General features: G+C 45.7%; 1 protein-coding gene across 1 annotated transcript in view; it reads left to right on the forward strand.

Annotated features, from left to right (window-relative positions):
• Positions 1-6,130, forward strand: part of NFAM1 (NFAT activating protein with ITAM motif 1) — a 13,930-nt gene extending 7,800 nt beyond the window's left edge. The window contains exons 5-6 of the mRNA XM_009895234.1: positions 3,279-3,365; positions 6,071-6,130. Coding sequence (XP_009893536.1) covers positions 3,279-3,365; positions 6,071-6,130 — 147 coding nt within the window. The remainder of the gene's footprint in view (positions 1-3,278; positions 3,366-6,070) is intronic.
• The last annotated feature ends 11,403 nt before the right edge of the window (positions 6,131-17,533 follow it).

Consider the following 17,533-nt stretch of genomic DNA (forward strand, 5'->3'; position numbering starts at 1 on the left):
AAAATCAAATCCATTTCTCGCTCAGTCGGCCTCGTCATGCATCCTTAGCTCCATCTTAATTACATGTTTCATCATGTTGCTCTGTTCAGGAGGCCCCACTAAGGCTAATATAGCAAGCCAGCAGAGCCAGCCTTAGGCACAGGCAGTCCCCAGAGCTGGCTGAGCCTCTGTGCTTGCAGGAGCCCTATGGACCTGGCCCAGCCGCCTTCCCCTGAAGCCCATTTACCACATGCCAGCTGTGCGGGGCTCTTAGCCAGCCTAGCGTGCAGGGCAGGTGGCTCAGCCCTCTTTGGCAGAGCTGCAAGCAGCCTCGGACCATCTCCTGCGTGCTGGGGGGGGTACCAGCCTGCCCACCGGAGGTTACTTTACCGGAGCAGCTTCTGCGGGGTGACTCGTTCAGGCATGAAGCAGCAACTCCTGCTGCCGACACTGTAAGTGGTGAGAGCAGGGCTGCGAGGTGAGGAGGGGGGAGCACAGGGCTGCAAGGTGTAACGGAGATGTTGATGGGGGAGAGAGGACAAGAGCCCTGGGATGGAGTCCCCGCGTTGGATGGGCCCTCAGGACAGGTGAGGGGAGTGGAAAGTCGACAAACCTTATTTCCTTTGAAAGATGACTCTGGTGTCCCGCTGCTGAATTTTGTTGGGACTCTGCATGGTGTAAACCCAGCCCTGCAAACTGCGTTTGAAATTAGGTGCACTGTGAAAACCCACTGGTGTTAAATCAGGTGTTGAACACTTGGTGCTTAATTCATGGGGAGGGCAGAAATCTGTGGTCAGCACTGGGGTAAGCTAAGGCAAGGAAGAGGGAAAGACAAGGGAGAAGTAACTCTGAGTGATGAGATAAAGAAGGAGGTCAGAGATGAGGGGACGTAACAGGAGGCCAGCCCATGCCAGATGTGCTATCTGTGGGGGAAAGTAAGAGGTCAGAGTCTGGAAAGGAGTCGGGTTAGGGAACCACAGTGTCCTTGCAGGCCTGGAGCTAGGAGCAGGAGCAACAGGAGGCAGCACTGGACATCAAAGTAAGGGCTTGGAACTGGCTGTTGCAGCTCATTAAATGCTCTGTGTTTTCCTGCGTGGCAGCGAGCCTCACCCCTGGCGTTTGAAGGGTCTTGGCACACCTTCTGCAAAGCCATCCTGCTCAACATCCCTAGGAGCAAATGCCTTCCCCACTGGCTCTTCCAGGTGCCACCGTTTACCTCATGGTCCCTGGGGGTGGGTGTACACAGTGAAAAGCAGCAGATAGCTAAAAGCCCCCATAATAAGGGGGCGGCTGGGCACCCACTTTGTTTCCACTACACTGCCAGGTGTTCCTTGACCTTTTTGTCCTCCTGCAGCCCCAGAATAGCTCTACCTCACTGCACTGCTCAGACCAAACCTATGTTTTCCTCTGTCTTCCAGCTTAGCTGCCTAGTTAACAAGCAGCTTGGAAATAACAATCCGAGGGACTTGCTTCATCCACTTTACACTTCAAACAAGCTTTTCTGAGCAGCAAACAGAACTCCTGCGGCGCAGGCGGGTTCCAGAGCACAGGAGCTTTTGCTGGTGCGAGGGAGACAAGGAGGCTGCTCGGGAATGGAAAGGCATCTGCCAGCAGGGAGGAGAGAGGCCTGTGTGCCTCCACTGTGACAGTAGCAGGTGGTCAGTGACCAAGTAAAAGTAATTAATTTGCAAATGGCAGTTGGAGACACCAGCTTTCCAACTGGACAGCAAAGGACCAGCATTCTCAACAGCCTCCATGGGAAGAGTGCTTGTGGAGGGAGGGAATCTTTTTCAGAGGTTAAACACCAAAAGGATCCTTCTTGCTTGCAAGTGGCTTCAGACTAGAACAGTGAAAGAGGCTGCCTGTCCTGCCAAGGGGACTCAGAGCCAGGCTGCTGGGAGCACAGCACATGGGACGAGGTCCTCACTGTGAGCATCACAAAGAGAATTGAAAATGAGGATGGGGAAATGGGATTTTCTGTGTGCGCATGTGCACATGTGAATAGTTGGGAATGTCTGTGTAGGCAAGCAGGTTGTTGGGAGTGGGAAGCAGACAGGTGAAATAATTTGACTGTTCCCGGAGGAGGAGTGGGAATGGGAGAGCCGCATCGTGCTCCACTCACTGCGCCCCCCTCCTAACTGAGTGCCTGTTTGTTCCAAGCCCTGCACCAAAAAGCTGCTCCTCTATCATTTGGTCCTGTTCAAACCACTGTCCTGCTGGCCATGATCTCAAAAGATGCTGAGCATTTGCAACTCCGGATGAAATGATGGGGGTTCAGGTGATTGGCAGCCCCAGAATAAAGCCCCCATGTTTTGCTTGTCCTCCTCACTGTGTTGCAGGGTGCCTCACTCCCTTTGCAGTCTATCCACTAATACCATCTGCCCCTCTTGCGGCTGGAGCTCCTCCCACCTTCCTGTTGCCAGAGAAACAGCCACCTTGGCAACCTGCTGTCATCCTTGAAACACACATGGAAAAGTCCTCCTGATTGTTATGTTTGATCCTTCAGGCAGATCTGGAACATCACTCAAACTGACATGCATCTCCTGTGACACGATTACCTGTGGGACCGGCGGGTGCATACGCATGTAGGGCGTGTGTGTTTTTCTCTGTGTAGCTGTGTGGGACCAAGGATATGGTTGAGGGCCTGGGAGTGATTTATTTATTTATTTATTTATTTATTTATTTATTTATTTATTATTCTTTGCTCACTCTAAGAAGAAAGGAGAGTTCTGGCTTGGAAAAAAACCCAGACAATAAATAGAAATTATGCCCGATGTAGGGTTTCCCGTTTTCTACAGCCCCCATGCTAAAGGACTTACAGCCTCGCCTGTCTTCTCACCTTCGTGTGCCCAGAATAACCATGAGCAAGAGCTTGTGGGTGTCAGGCACCTAAACAGTCCTGGGTGATGCAGAGCACTCCCCGTTACCTGTGGTCCCCATGGTGCACAATATCTTTTCACGTGGTAAAGGGGACTTTATTTTGCATTCTGTGACAATTTGGAGCAGTGGAAGGCAGGGGCATTGGCATTCTTCTCTACTGCTTTACCCAGGGTAGGTGAAATCAAAGCCTGTTTCTGTGAACCTGAAAAAGGAAGATGATGCAGCTGCACTGTAGAGATTTCAGGGGAAAAGGATTTTCTGTTTGCCCAAGTTCAGGTCAGGAACTTCAAAATTTTGGAGACAGCAAGGGTTCCTAAGAATTGTCAGGCACAAGACGGAGAACAACACGGTGGGCAATTAGTTATCTTAAGCCTAAGTAATTTCTTTGACCCTTACTGTCTTCTCTCTTCCCTGCACAGTGCCTGGATTTGCAACAAGTTGAAGTCTATTCTGTCCTTGAGAACTACACAAACAACCCATCACCCAGAAAGACTCCTCCAGGGAAGGTAAGGGCTGGGGCCCTGTTTTTGGAGAGTTCCCTTATGTGCTGGGCACATGGGGAAAGAAAGCCCACAGGGTCGCCATGGCCCTAGCAGGCAGTAAGTGTGTCTGCTCTTTCCCCACTTCCAGTCCCACCGAAAGGGGAAAATGGGATGTGGCATCCACTCACCAGCTGGGCTGCACATGCAGCCTATCTTCCCTCTTCCGGCAGAACCCATGCTCCTACAGCGCTACCAGTTCTGGCAGTCCTGGTTTCATGCAGATGCTTTGCTGTATGACGTACCCCAAAAGGAACTGAGGGGTTTGGCATCGCTGCTCCCTCTGAATGGGACAGATGTTCATGGAGAGTTGGCCAGATGCTGGCCCCCACTGTTGACCTTTCCAGATTATTTACGCAGCTGAGAAGTCCTCCCAGGTAGAGGAATCTGTGCACTGGGGGCAGACAATGGACACAGCTTTGCTCTCACCAGCATTAAGCACCTGAGAGCCATTTCATGGTAGCAGAAGCTAAAATGGTCTGAACAGAGGCTGGGCTAATACAGTCTCTGTCAGTGCTGGGGCTCAGGAAAAGGCAGTGTGGGTACGTTTTGGGCTTGTATCTTCTTGCTGGGCTGGGAGTTACGAGTTAGAGACGAGGAACTAAATTCACTCAAAGTGAAAGTAGCTGTAACTTGGAATATGCAGGTGCAGGTAAGTTGTGGGGCTTATGTGAAGCAGACCAGAGGCCCACACAACCCTCTACCCTGCCTTTGGTGGGCATCAGCTGTTTCATAGGGACAAAACTTGCATCAGGCGCCCCAGGAAACACTTCCTTCCTGTCCTCAGAACTCCAGATCTCTTATCTGCTTGAAAAATATATTCACTCTTCTAACATTGGAAAATGTTGTTGAAAAATGTCTCCTGCATCCTCCCACTGATGTCCTGTTGGGGAGAGTTCCCCAGGTTGACTGACTATGCAGTGTGGAGGATGGTGCCAGCTTCAGTTGGCACCATCCCTCTGTTTCATGAAGGACAGTATTTTCCAGTGTCTGAGGCATTTTCACAACTCCCACCTCTTAGGAAAAGGTGGTCTAAAATCAAGCAGCCTCCACTGTGTCACAGCTACTTGCCATGTGGTCTGGTCCCAAGGCTGCTGGCCTCCTGCAGTTACTGCTCTGGCACCACAGTCATCGGGGGTAGCAAAGGCAGTGGTAGGTATCTGATTATTGAGGGGAAGGATGGGTTATTTTATATAGGCTGGTTTATATCCCAGTGCATCATATGCACTGGAAAAGACAGCATCCCTAGTTCCCTAGTTTGGTGTTCTTGCTGCATTTTGAATTAGTTGGATAGGGAAAACAGTAGGTCCTGACCCCTCTTCCCTGTCCTATTTATTCTGTATACCTTTATCAGCTGCCCCCTTTGAAATGATTCAGTCTGGATGATGAGATGCAGTATATGTGGGGTTTTTTTCTCTACTGTGGAGCTGTCTGGGCTGTGTTGAATCCCTTGTGTGTGGCCCATACCATTCGAGCGCTGCTTTGGGGGGCAGCGGGTCTGTAAAACACAGCAGGAGCAAAGCAACAAAGCAAGAGCAAGAGCAAAGGAGCATCTGTGTGCAAGTGTGTCTGGTGCTGGTAGTCTCAGCCAGGGCAGGGTAAAAGTCAAAGCAGGGATGGGAGAAACAGGAGAAGAAAGCAAAGAGAGAGGATAGGATGAGCGCTCACGCCAAAAGCAGACACCACTGAGTGTCCTCAGTTCTTGTGCCAGTCAGAAGGAAGAGAAGTATGAGCGGCAGGGCCCCATTATCTCTGCACAGGGCAATCTGACTGCACTTTCCACTGCTGTTGCAATCACCTTGATCAGCTTCCTTTTGAGTCACCCTGGGCTGTGACCACCTGGGCCACTTGTCCCCCAGCCAGCTGTGCCACAGTATAGCAGTGTGTTTTCCCTAAGAGCAAGACTTGTGGGCCAGTGGGTTTGGCCTGTGAGCGGGAGCTCTGACTGCTGACTCTGCTGCGGAGGGTCCAGGCCAGGCCTTCCTGCGGGATGCTGTGCAGAGAGGGGGAGCTGTAAAGGGAAGCAGGGCAGAGAGCCCCTGCAACGAGAGCATTTGCATGCTGTCGTGCTGGACTGTCAGCCAGCTTGGGTAGCGAGGGGTTAATCCCGCATGCTTTGGAGGTCCCTGCACTCAGCACTTTTGTAAAATGTTTCCCTTTGGTGGAGGCAACAGAGAAAATGCTAGTATAGGTAGGGCTTCATTCACCCGGTGGCATTTCAGCTACTTGCTGTGTAACCTTGCTTACAGCAGGCCTGTGCCACACAGCGCTTAAAATATCAGTCTGTCAGCGCCTTGTCTACACAAGGAACGGTTGTGAGGAATAGACTCAACTGTTGAAGAAACAGGATTGAGGAGGTCAGGGAATTCCTCCTTCACAGAATCCAAAGTGATTTATTTTTTTACCAAGTCCAATTTTCCCTCCCCTCCCTGTCTGACAGCTTTTTGGGGGAAGAGTGACAAGTAAAGGAGGCATCTTTATCCCTTGGGCTGGATTAGTCACGTTCATCTCCGGCGGAGCAACATTTCTCACTATAGTGGCTTCCATTTCAGCGGATCACTTATAGCCATTTCTAACAGAACAAACATCAGTGTCTGCTTATTAAGAATTAATTCATCTTCTTTTGAATAATTTTCCTCCATTTCTTTTTTCTCCTTTTCATCATTCTGCAGACACCTAAGAAGCAAGCAACTCTAGAAGAATCCTCTGATACATTGTATGAGAATATCTAACAGGGAAAATCTGACCCTATGTGGACCAGACATCTTTCTGTATGGTGGAAGTACTCTCCTACATCCCCAGTTCTCTGCAGAGATCCACAGCAACTTCCGGGCACAACCACGAGGGACTTGTGAACCCCTGGCTCCTTCTAAACTGCCCTTCATTAACAACAGAATGCATCTGTTCAAATCCCACCAGGGCTCAGTCTGCATTGATGCAGCAAAGCTATTTTGCAGCAAAGCTGTTTGATGCAAAAGAAAAGCTGCTTTTGTCAAGCACACATACCTTAGAAATGGTGCAGATGGGATCTGTTCAGGTTTCTGTCACCTGGCCTGGCTGAAATACTTAAATCTCGATCCTCTGTAAATGATAGGACTATCCAGAGACCTCCCTGCTTGCTGGCCTGATCTTCCAATCCTGACCTGCAGCAGTCCATCTGAATCTGTGTCTACAGCTTTCCTGACATGGCCATCAGGCCTTCATGCATAGTTTAACTGAGATCCAAGCATCCACCTGCCCATATTTCCTTTCTCAGGAACCCCACAGTGAAACATGCTTTCTCATAATCTGCTAATCCCATCAAGTAGTCACAGATGCCTGCTGTGACCATACTCAGTCGACTCAGATCAGTGCCTCTGAGTAAATGCTTTCCCTTCAGCAATATCAGCAGTATACGGTGAGGACTGGATGCACGGACAGAGAAAAAGATGGAGAAAAGGAAACCAGAGAATATATCCCTGCCTGGCAACACGTGTCCGTGGCAGTGCCCTTTCCAGAACAAGGAAGAGGAACAAGGTGGTGGGAACCTGAGGAAATTCCCTTGCTGGGGCTGTATAAGCCAAGTGGGTCTGGGGCCGAGTTCCAGCTCAGAGAAATTCAAGCCGAGCTTCCCAATTTCCTGTTCTCCTTGGCAATGGGCTTTGTTATCGCTTGGGATTTTGAGCCTCTGTGGGAGCAGGCATGGTACCTCTGCCCCACCAAAACCAATAGGTTTGCCTTTGTTTCAGCTGGCCAGTATTTCCCAGCAAGGGTATAGGTCTCCTTTGCCCCCGCCCCCATACGTTATTTGCCCAGGTAGACCAGTTCTGAAACTTAGAACGACTGGAGGAAGGAGGGAGGCCCTAGAGGTGAATTTTCTATCCAAGCTTTTCTCTCTCCTGTCAGCTGGAACTTGCCTACCATTTGTGCTGATGCGTATTCTAGTTCTGATAGGGAAAAGGTTACATTAAATATCCATATAACACGATCAAAACAGTGGATCAAAAAGCTGAGGCTGTTTTATCTCAGATTAAAAAACAACAACAAAATAACAACCAAACAAAACCAACCCAAAATAAGAATATGCAGCATAACTTGAGAGGAATCATAGAAACCTCTTTAAAGAAGAAGATCAAATTAAAATTGAGCTCCAGGGTCATAGGACCCTCTCTAGTTGAAGATAATGTTGCTATGCATCAGAGATAGAGGCTATGGAAAATGTCTCCGGGGCCTCCAGCCTTCCTATACTATGTTTAAAGAGATAATCCGCTTATTGCTTTGCTCTTTTTATTAGAAGAGATTTCAAACGTGCAATTTGGACTTTCTTTAACCACAGGAAAATGCTTTTTCTCTTCCCAGTGTTGAGGAATTCATTTCAGAAAGAGCAATGAATAGACAGCATGGCTTATTAGACACGTTTTCCATTTTTTAAGTGATCGCGACAATTATAAGTATTTTTCAAGTCAGCAATTTTAGTGTTTACTAATGTGACCAGAAAACATTTGTGTTCACAGAAGAATTTACAGAGGATTCTACAGGATAACAATTCCTTTCCTTAACAAATTTGAAGAAATGATGAGATGAATTATAAATATGTCGCAGTATGGCAATAAAATATTCAGCAGAAGCTGGTGGATTAGATGAAAAGTGAAAACTTCCAAAATAATGCTGCTTAGTTTTTCTGTTTTGCTTTTTAAATTTTATAAATGCTAAAAATACTGGGTGCTACTGGAAATTTCCTGGCAAGAATCTCACTTTGCAGTGAATTGATTTGTCTTGTCTTTCTGTTACCTTTTTAAATTTATGCCTGAACAATTCTATAGCTTAAGTAGCTGAAGCTGTTCAAAATGAAACATGAGAGGAAGAACGGTATTCGGAATAGAAAAGGCTATTCTAGAACCGTCAGTGCTAAAGTACTGGAAGAATCACACCAGGTTCTGATCGAGTGAGTGAAAAAGAATAAATTTCCAAGAAACACTGGCAAGTCTGGGGATTTGGGCTGTGTGCCAAAGCTTACCAAAGTCAGGGGGTGTCACTGTGTCGATTTCAATGGGTTTTGTATGGGCCCTGCAAGGGTAAAAGGCTGCTGCACAATAAAAAGGAAGTTTTGATGCTATGTAGCCACAAGCTAATATCACTTCTTTAGCATCATGCACTATGGGCAGCTGCAGTAGCAGAGTGTGTGAGAGAGAAAGGTATAAAGCAGAAGACTGTAAGAGCATGGATGTTTTTAAATGATACAGGGTTTTCCAAGGAGGTATGAGGAAATGCCTTCAGGCACAGGTAGGAGAGACAAGGAAATATAATTTACATAGTATTGGTATAGCTACTTTGTAGCAGAGATTTGTTCAGGAAAAAGGCAGTCATTTGGTCTTTTTGTCTTACCTGAGAGCAGATGCAGAAAATGAGTATTACTAGCAAGAGGAAAGGAGTTAATTTTTAAGTGTTGAGCAATTGAAAAAAAAAAAAAAAAGAGAGAAATTAAGGATCAGCTCCTGCCGCTCTACGTAGGTGAGAGGTGATGACTGGGTTGCTGTGTTCACTCTACACGTTTTGCTTTAAAATGAATGTTGAGAATGGATTCCTCTTAAAAACGGTGTCCCTAAGGGCCTCAGCTTTGCTTGCTTCCCCCAGCATGGTGCTGTTATGCACAGAGCATGCTCTCAGGTTACAGTGGTATCATCTTTGATTCCCAGGTGTGGAATTATCCCTTTGTATTGACAAGATTTCTGGGAAGTGGAGACCCATTATCAAAGTAAGCAGCGGTGCGAGGTGGAAATGTGCTGCTTGCCTTCTTCTAAAGGAGGTGCCATGTGAGCACTAGGATCCTTTGCCCTCTCCACCAGCCATGAGCCTTTGGTCCTGAGAGATGCAGTCTCCCACTGTGATCATCCTCAATGTGTTGTCTTAGCTGGTATTGCTGCAAAGGGTGTTGGTGACACTGAGGTCATCTAGTTCCTTTAAAATAACTAACTCCTTCACAATGCTTTACAGCAAATCCTAATTTAAGAAGGCAAAAAACGGGGTGCACTTGAATGGTTCATTGGTCTGATCCTTTTCTGCAGAGGACAAGCTCTTGCATGGATACTGTTCTGTCATATGAAACACACCAACTGTATTTTGCCTTTATCCATGGATAAGGAATACTGTGCTGTGGTGGATAATGGCAGTGAAATGTTATGTCCAAGGTGTAGTCCAGGGTGTTCTTCTTCATCACTTCTGTCTTCTACTCCTCTTTATTTTTTTCCTTCTCAGGGGTGTCTCTACTGTAAATCATCTCTAAATACCCAGCTAAGTATGGTTCTTTATCAAGGGAGGTGCTTGACCAAACAGCACCCAAATGAATGGTTATTTCTGCTCTGGTTTGCACCACTGTTCCACCTAGCAGTGTCCTAAGGGTGTACAAGTCTGGGCCAAGGGCAGGGGTCTCTTCTTCCTGCTGGGCTGTCTCTTGGAAAGACCTGGTGTTTCTTCAGCCCTTGGCTATGCAATACTGTGACCCTGTGAGACAGGGATTTAGGGAAGGCAGTGAGTGAAGCCACCAGATGGTGCCCTAGGTCCTCACTGTTCCCTTTCTTGTCCCCTGCCTGCCCGCATCCCCCTGCCAGATCCTCTGGTAGCCCCCAGACCACTGACTCCTGTGGGTGGGCACCTACAGCCATGCAGAACATCCCCAGCCATGACTGTCTTCTACTCCTGGAGTTGGTGCCTCTGGCACCCCTCACAGCTCTGTACCGTGGTCCAGGTGCCACCAGCACCTGTGATGAGATGGGGACAGGACAGGTTCCCCTCCTTTGCATCCATGAAGTCTGGAAAATAGTTTCATTAGATACCAGTGTCTTGACACAGGGCTGCCCATGTGAGGGACAGGAGAGTGGCTGCTGACACCATCATTGGGTCAGACTGGCATCTGAAATGCAAAATTGGACAGACTTTCTTTCACCGTTTGCAAACGGCATCTTATCATGGCTTTGGGAAAATTTACTGTGTGTCCATGGTGAAAAAATCCTTTGCAGCATATGCTGCTCCTCTTCTTTGCTGTGTCAGGAAGCTGATGAAGGCTCAGATACCTCTCTTTGTGTGTTTTGGGATTCTGTAGTGGTCAAGATTTGCTATGCACAGTGAAGTATCATTAGGAGTTTATAAAAAAAAAAAGAGAAGGTCAGAGAGCACCAGTGACTACCTCATCTCCAAGGGAAGAGGAGAACGTGAACCTTCAAAGTCTTCTCTTGCTTGATTCTAGAGCAAGCCAGTCTCCACTTACTGTCAGGGATAAAATGTTTTTCTTTGTTAATGATAAAATAGAAATGCAGGTTACTATTAGTAACTAGTATGCTACTAGATACTTCACTATTAATAACCGGGCCTTTAAGCTGCCAAAATGTGTTACAAGCTGTAGATCTGCAAAGTTCACAGCACCAGTGCTGCATCAACACAGGCTCCTGGGGACAAAGCGAGATGGTGCTTTGACAATACCAGGCAGGTTCCCGTGAGAAGTGGCACAGGAGGGCAACTTGTCAGCTCCTGAGGCAAGGACTGTTTAGGCAGGAGGGGAGGGCTCCCATTCCAGGAGGGAGTCTTTCTCCTAACCAGATGATGAACCTCTGCTGGAGTTCCTCTTTTCCTTCAGCTCTTTGAAATATGTGGGTTATGTTGTATCGCTCCGGGCCACGTGAAAATTTGGATATACAGCTGGTAGGGCCAGGCAGGTCAGCCACCCTGCTTTAAGGAGTCAGAATGTAATTATCCAAATTGGAACAGGGTGAACATGGAAAAGCTAACATATGGGCTTCTTCAAAATGTTATGTCTTTTAATAACCAGTCAGGGCCTCTGGTTTCTATCCCATCTGAAAGATTTGTCTGCCTACAATTTTATGCAATGATATCTGAGCACTTCATGGGGTAATAATTGTACCCAAAATACCTGTACCACAGTGAGCTTCCCTCTCTTGTGAGGGAATTAGCCTTGTAATGCCACTAATGGTGCTTTTGACACTGACATGTGCCACTAAAATCAAAGATTTCAGAAGTCCTTGCGAGGCTCAGTATGACATTTCAGCTTCATACAGGGAAAAAATGGAGATTCAGGAAGTTAAATGACTTTTCCAAAATTGCAGAGGGTCAGAGGTGAAGTTGGGAACAGAATTCAGGTTCCTATGTTCTTATTTGTAGGAGCCAGTAGCTGGGTAAGAAGGAGCTGCTGAGCTCCATATAGTATAGGGGAAAAAAAAAAAAAAAAGTTTCTTCCTGAGTCACTAGCACCTGTTTCTGTAGAACTTTGCTTTTCATTTTTGATTTCTCATGCAGGCATCAATCAGGCTTACGTCTGCCTGGCTGAGGTCTGTTTGCTGAGGTAGCAGAGCTGCAGGAGAAGGTACTGGTGTCTTTTACGGAGGTATCCACCATTTTGGCTATAAGGAAAACTCATCAGAGCCAAATTACTGTGGAAAGCCCAAATATGTACACTGTAATTCCCCAAATAAATGTTTATGGAGGGAATGTGCTGAGTTGCTGCTCATCCACCCCATACTGTCTCCTTGATTGCTGAAGAAGTTCCTGAGCTTGTCAGAGGGTTTAGACAAGGAAGAGCAGCAAATGGCTGCAGCTGAGTTGCAAAGGCGCTCTCTGCTCGCGTGGAAGGGAGGCAGGGAAGTCCCTACCATCCCAACAGTTAGATGCTGGAGAAGAAGGAGGTGTGAGGAGAGTTGATAATGCTGATAATTACGTGAATGGAAATGCTTGCCATTCTTTTCAATGTTTAAAGGAAACCACATTTTTGAGGTGATGTAATTCCTGCTTGGTTGGGTTGTTTATTCAAGCACTGCAGCGCTGCACTAGCACATGGGGAAGAGAAAGTAAAACTTCAGCTCAGCTTTTGCTCTCTCGGGATTTCTGTATGCTTTCAGACTCATTCAGGTCAAGGCAGGGTGTGAATCTGAACTACAGCAGCTCTCCCGGCATGGCCCTCTGTGCAGACCAGCCCTTTGCTAAGGGACGTGCAAAACATAGATGGGGGTTTTGACAAAACCTGTTTAATAGCAGGAGATGTAACTCTTGTTCTTCTCTCCCCAAAAGATTTAAAATAATCTTGCTGTCCATAAAAATCAGGTTAGCTATTTTGGGTTCTCGCAGAGCTAAAATGAATGCAGCATCTCTCATTTCCAGTCATGATAAGTCACTAGATATCAATTCTTAATTGCTTGATTAATCTTGAATTTTCAGAGCTGACAGTGCCTGTCCTAGCACTTAGACACGAGCTACATGTAAAAGAAAGGAGAAAACACTTTTTTTTTTTCTTTAAACATAGACTGCAAGGTAAGAGCATGAAATTACAGAGGGGTTTGTACCGTACGTTGTCCTGAGAAAGATGGGCCATTAGGCAGAGTGCAAATGAAACAGTCAGATTCATGATAAACTAGGGGGGTGTGATGAATTAATTTTAGCATATGCTTCAGCAATTCATTACAAGATTATCTCAAACCCAAATGTTAGTACACTTACATTTGCTGTATGCTTGTGCGTGTTAGGCCATGCTTTTCATTTAAATAAATAAGCAGAAAGTTTTCCTTCATGAAGATCACGACATTTCTATGTAGAGAAAGGCCGTTTAAGGTCAACAGTTATGGGGCACTATACCATTGTGTGCTTTGTGTATGGTTGGACTGATAATTATCCGTCCACATGCCTCCCTAAGGGGTGTTGTTAAAAAAATATAGACCAAATAAGAAAAGATATTCAACTCCCTTATAGAACATTTATAAAATTGTTTGGGCTTTTTTTTTTTTCTTTTTTCCCCAGCAATGTGTGTGTGGCACATCCAGGATGAGCCACAACATGGAATATCAGCCCTTGCTTGGGAGGAACATATTATACTGTCAGGTCTCTTTTTCTGTGTGATAGGCAAGGCCAGAATATATGATGGCACAGTGTGATGTAAAGGTGTTATGGGTACAAGCGCAAGTTGGCTTTCCTATGTGAGAAAAAGGATTTATCTTGATCTCACGCCTCTAACTAAGGAATAATAAAGCCTCTGACTTTTTTCATTCCAATTAACTACTGTATAAGGATGCCACAGCCTTCCTGGGGAGAGGTAAGTGCTGTCCAGGACATCTACTCCAAGGTATGTGTAATCCAAGGGAACGTTATGGTGACAATATCAAAACACAGTAGTGCCATCACTGCTGTTCTTACCAGATGACGAGCCAGCAACCTCTCAAGAAAACCCCAGTGGTAAAAGGGAAAAATTCTGACAATAGACATGCACCCCAAACTCCTCTGAATACAGCACTCCCTCCATGGTTACCTGCTGGAACTAAGCATGGTTATTTTGGTCTACAAGTGTGTCCAGCAATGGTGTAGAGAAGGGAAAGGTTCCACCATGTACTGGGCTGAGACCTCTTGTTCTGCAGATGTTTCAGTTAGTGGGCAGTTAAACAGTCCCAAAGGCATATTGTCATCATCTAATCCCTTCCTGCAGTCAGGATTTCTTAAGTGGTTTCTTGTGTGCTTTGCTCCATCCAGTCTTGTGTGAATCAGGTGATGGGAGCTCCTCTGGGATGCTATCTTGCAGTCTTGTAGATTAATGTTTCCTTTGGTTAATTTAATGTACATTTATACTCCCTCAGACAACCCTAAACAGTCTTTCTCGCTCCCTGGTGCTTCTGCACCCCTGAAGTTCTCATACACAATTCCCATGATGCTCTTCACAGTTGTTATTTGGCCAGCCTACACACGCTGTAATCCCTTCCAGCTTTTTTATCATTTTATGTTCCTCTTTTTTTTTTTTTTTTTATTTCCCTCCAAGTTGTTGACATCTAGCTAGCACCAAGTTGTCCAGAACTAAACATGTCTTCAAACTGCGGTCTCACCACTATATTAAAAAATGGGACTATTGCCTATATCTCTGAGAAGAGGTCTCTGCCTTTACAACCCCAAATTAAATTAACTGCATGATTTTTGCTGCCATATCACATTGCAAAAACATATTAAATCTGCTGTCTACTGTCTCCCTGAGGTCTTCTGGTATTTCTGCTTTCAGTGCTTGAGCACAGATGATTCCTCTCTTCACCTCCGTTTCTGTCTTTCAGTAGCTCGTATGTTGTACCTACTGCCTTTTTAGACACATGGGATCATTCAGGGTTCCTCTTTGAGGAACAGCAGTGTGAGGCCTTACACATAAGTAAATCCTCTCTATTTTTTAGCATGAAATAGTCTGTCTCCACCATTTCCCCTCCAAGCTATCCTATGATAATCTGCCTCAGTGCAATTAAAAGGCATGTTACTCTTTTGGGTTTCCAGATTTTCCTATTTATAACTGCATAGAGCGCTGGCCTGTATGTTAATAATCTGCAACAATCTGTTTGATCATCACATACTGAGGATCACGGCTTGAAACTCTTTTGCTGTAGAAAGGGAAACGCTCTTCTTTCCTTAGGAAGTTTCTGTCCCAAATGCCAAGAATATGGATTAGCTTTTCTTTGGTGGGGAATGACATATTAAAATGTTGCTTTGTGCAGGAGAGATCTTTCCATGGGTGGCTCAACACTCTGAAATCAACTTCCCTGGGAAATAAGGTCTATCGCAGAAATTGCCATCGTCCTCATTTTCTCTGGTATAAATGCAGAGCAATGTGAATAGAGGAAAGGGGAAAAAAAAAACCCTCATGAAACCAAAACGCTTTGCTCCATGCATAATTTTCTTCCTGGGGAGAGAACAAGAAAAAGAAAAACAAACCCTCCATGTGACAGATGTTAGTCAGATCAGCTAATGCAGTCCTAGAAGGTACTTGGATATTACATTTATGAAAACAGTGTAAGAATCGATATAGAAGGGAATACATTTTATCATATTCTATTTCACAGATAAGAGAATCTGGAAGAATCGGTTAAAGCAGGCAACACATTAAAAGTAAAAGTGGTGGTGTAGCCCTGATGGTCTAAAGATCCTAGGGAAGCAAGGTTTGTGGCGAAAGGTAATATCTTTTATTAGATCAACTGATAGAGCTGGAAAAAGCAAACAAGCTTTTGGGCTCAGGGTCTCTTTATCAGATCTGACAGAGAGCAGCAATATTCAAGCTAACTACAGGTTAGATGCAATTGCTTTTAGTTTAATCTAATTATATTAATTAATTTGACCACTTCAAGAAAAAAAAGGAGCACCTATGGAGCTGAAAGCGGTGTGAGCAGAAGTGACTGACAGGCTTCTGGTTCTCTGCTGGACCACTAGCAAAAAAGGGTTGTTTGTGCTGGTGACAAAGGAAGAGGTCAGCAGGGAGGCTGGAACCGGAGAGGAAGGCAACATCTCCGTTAGATCCACAAGCTTTAGTATCTAGGGATTATAAATTTGAATTCTGAGCTTTATCTTTTGGGAACATTTTGTAGGTCTGCTTTGGGATGAGGATTGAGGGGTTCAAGTTGTTGCTGTCTGACAAATACTCTCCTAATGATGAGTACGTGTTTCTGTCCTTTATTGGCTGGCTGTACGCGCTCGTTCTAAGACAGCAATTATTTAGTTTCATTCACATGGTTTCTGTGGGGGTATCTCATGTGCTGGATGAAGCGATGAACTGTAGGGATTTGGGACGAGTACATGCAAGAACAAAGAATTTCGGCGGTTTTGCTGTGGGAGGGAAGGGCATTGATTATGCTGTCTGCGGAGCGGTACTGGCATATTTCATGTTTGATGCTCTGGCGGTATCTGGTTCTATTTCATGTGTTTTCATCTGCGGATTTGCTTCCTGTAATGAGCTGGGAAAGGGAGAGCCTGAAGGTTAGGAGAAGAGGCACTGGGAAAAAAATCTTTCAGAGACAGTAATTTAAAAGATTATTTTATGTGTGGATTTTAGCATGGAATATTATCCCTATCAGGGGCACTTGGTTGCAGGAGGGAATGCTATAGTAGAGACTCTAAAATAAAAAGCAGAAAAACAAATTTGCAGAAAGCTAATGCGGTCAGAGACTTTGCCAGTCCTTGTTAATTTTGGTTGCACTAGACAAACACCAAATAAACCTTAATCTCTTGAAAAGTGATTTTCTAAAATTGCTGTTGTTGCTGTCATATCTTTATTGTAGTAAATTCGTATCTATTTTGCTGGAAGAGTGACCTTGCTGGATAAAGCAGAGCACCACTGTTCCCCTCAGAGCAGGTGCAACAATATCTGCAGGGCTGGCTGAATCTCACCGCTTCTTGGTGCGTTTTGGATGGCTGCTGGTCTTATTGCATCCACTTTATAGAGGAAGTTTTATGGTCTGTAGGTTCTCGTGTATGTGCTAGCTTGCAGGGTGCCATTTTCTAATGTCAATTGTGGTGTCCAGAAAGCTGATGCCAGTGTAGGAGCAATCTTGGGACTGACCAGAGCAGCAGGGAAGCTGCTGATTGAATTTGCGGTTGTATTTGGTGAAGGAGTCCGAGGATTTCTGAGCTGTCCATATTTCTGATAGAAATGGCATCTGTGTTCCCTATATACAGCCTAGCTTGGTGGTGTAATGTTTTTCAGACTTGGTTTGTGAAGAAAAATTGGGGCATTTAAAGAGCTGCAGAAAGGTGATCTCTCTCTGCCCCCCACTTAGAGCTTGGCAAACAAAAGGAGATGACTAAATGCTGCCTGAAGAAGAGCTGGATTCTTGCTGCATGATGTAGCAGATACAAATATTTCACATGGTTTTTAAAAAAAAAAAAAAAAGACAATGCATTGAAAAAAAAATCCTTTGGAAGCTGTCAAATACAAAGACCTCAGCTGTGGGTTGGGAAGTGCCTGACCACAGGATCACCAGGTCACGGGGGATTCTTGTGGGTCAGTGTTGCTATATGCTTGTAGGAGCTGACTGTCTTTGGGTTTGTCCGTTCAGCACTCTCGGAGGCAGGATGCTGATCTGACTCAGTACTGCTATTTCTCTGATCTCTTCTAGAGAAAACAAGGGGGTTTCCTCGCTTTTATTGCGAGCCCCAACTAGAATGCACATAATTACGTTTTTATTTACTTTCCAGACTGCTGCGGCAGGCCCAGGCCTATGCATCGGTGCCTGTAGTGCAGCAACTCAGCCTCAGGAGGGGAACCCCTCAGGGGTCCGTTTTACCGGCTCCTACCCCACGCTAAAGGAGGCCAGGGAAGCCCCTGCCCACCTGACTCCCCTGTGGCCCCGCGCAACACCCCACTA

Source organism: Charadrius vociferus, unplaced genomic scaffold, assembly GCF_000708025.1.
Source record: "Charadrius vociferus isolate BGI_N301 unplaced genomic scaffold, ASM70802v2 scaffold251, whole genome shotgun sequence".
Taxonomy (NCBI): Eukaryota; Metazoa; Chordata; class Aves; order Charadriiformes; family Charadriidae; genus Charadrius; species Charadrius vociferus.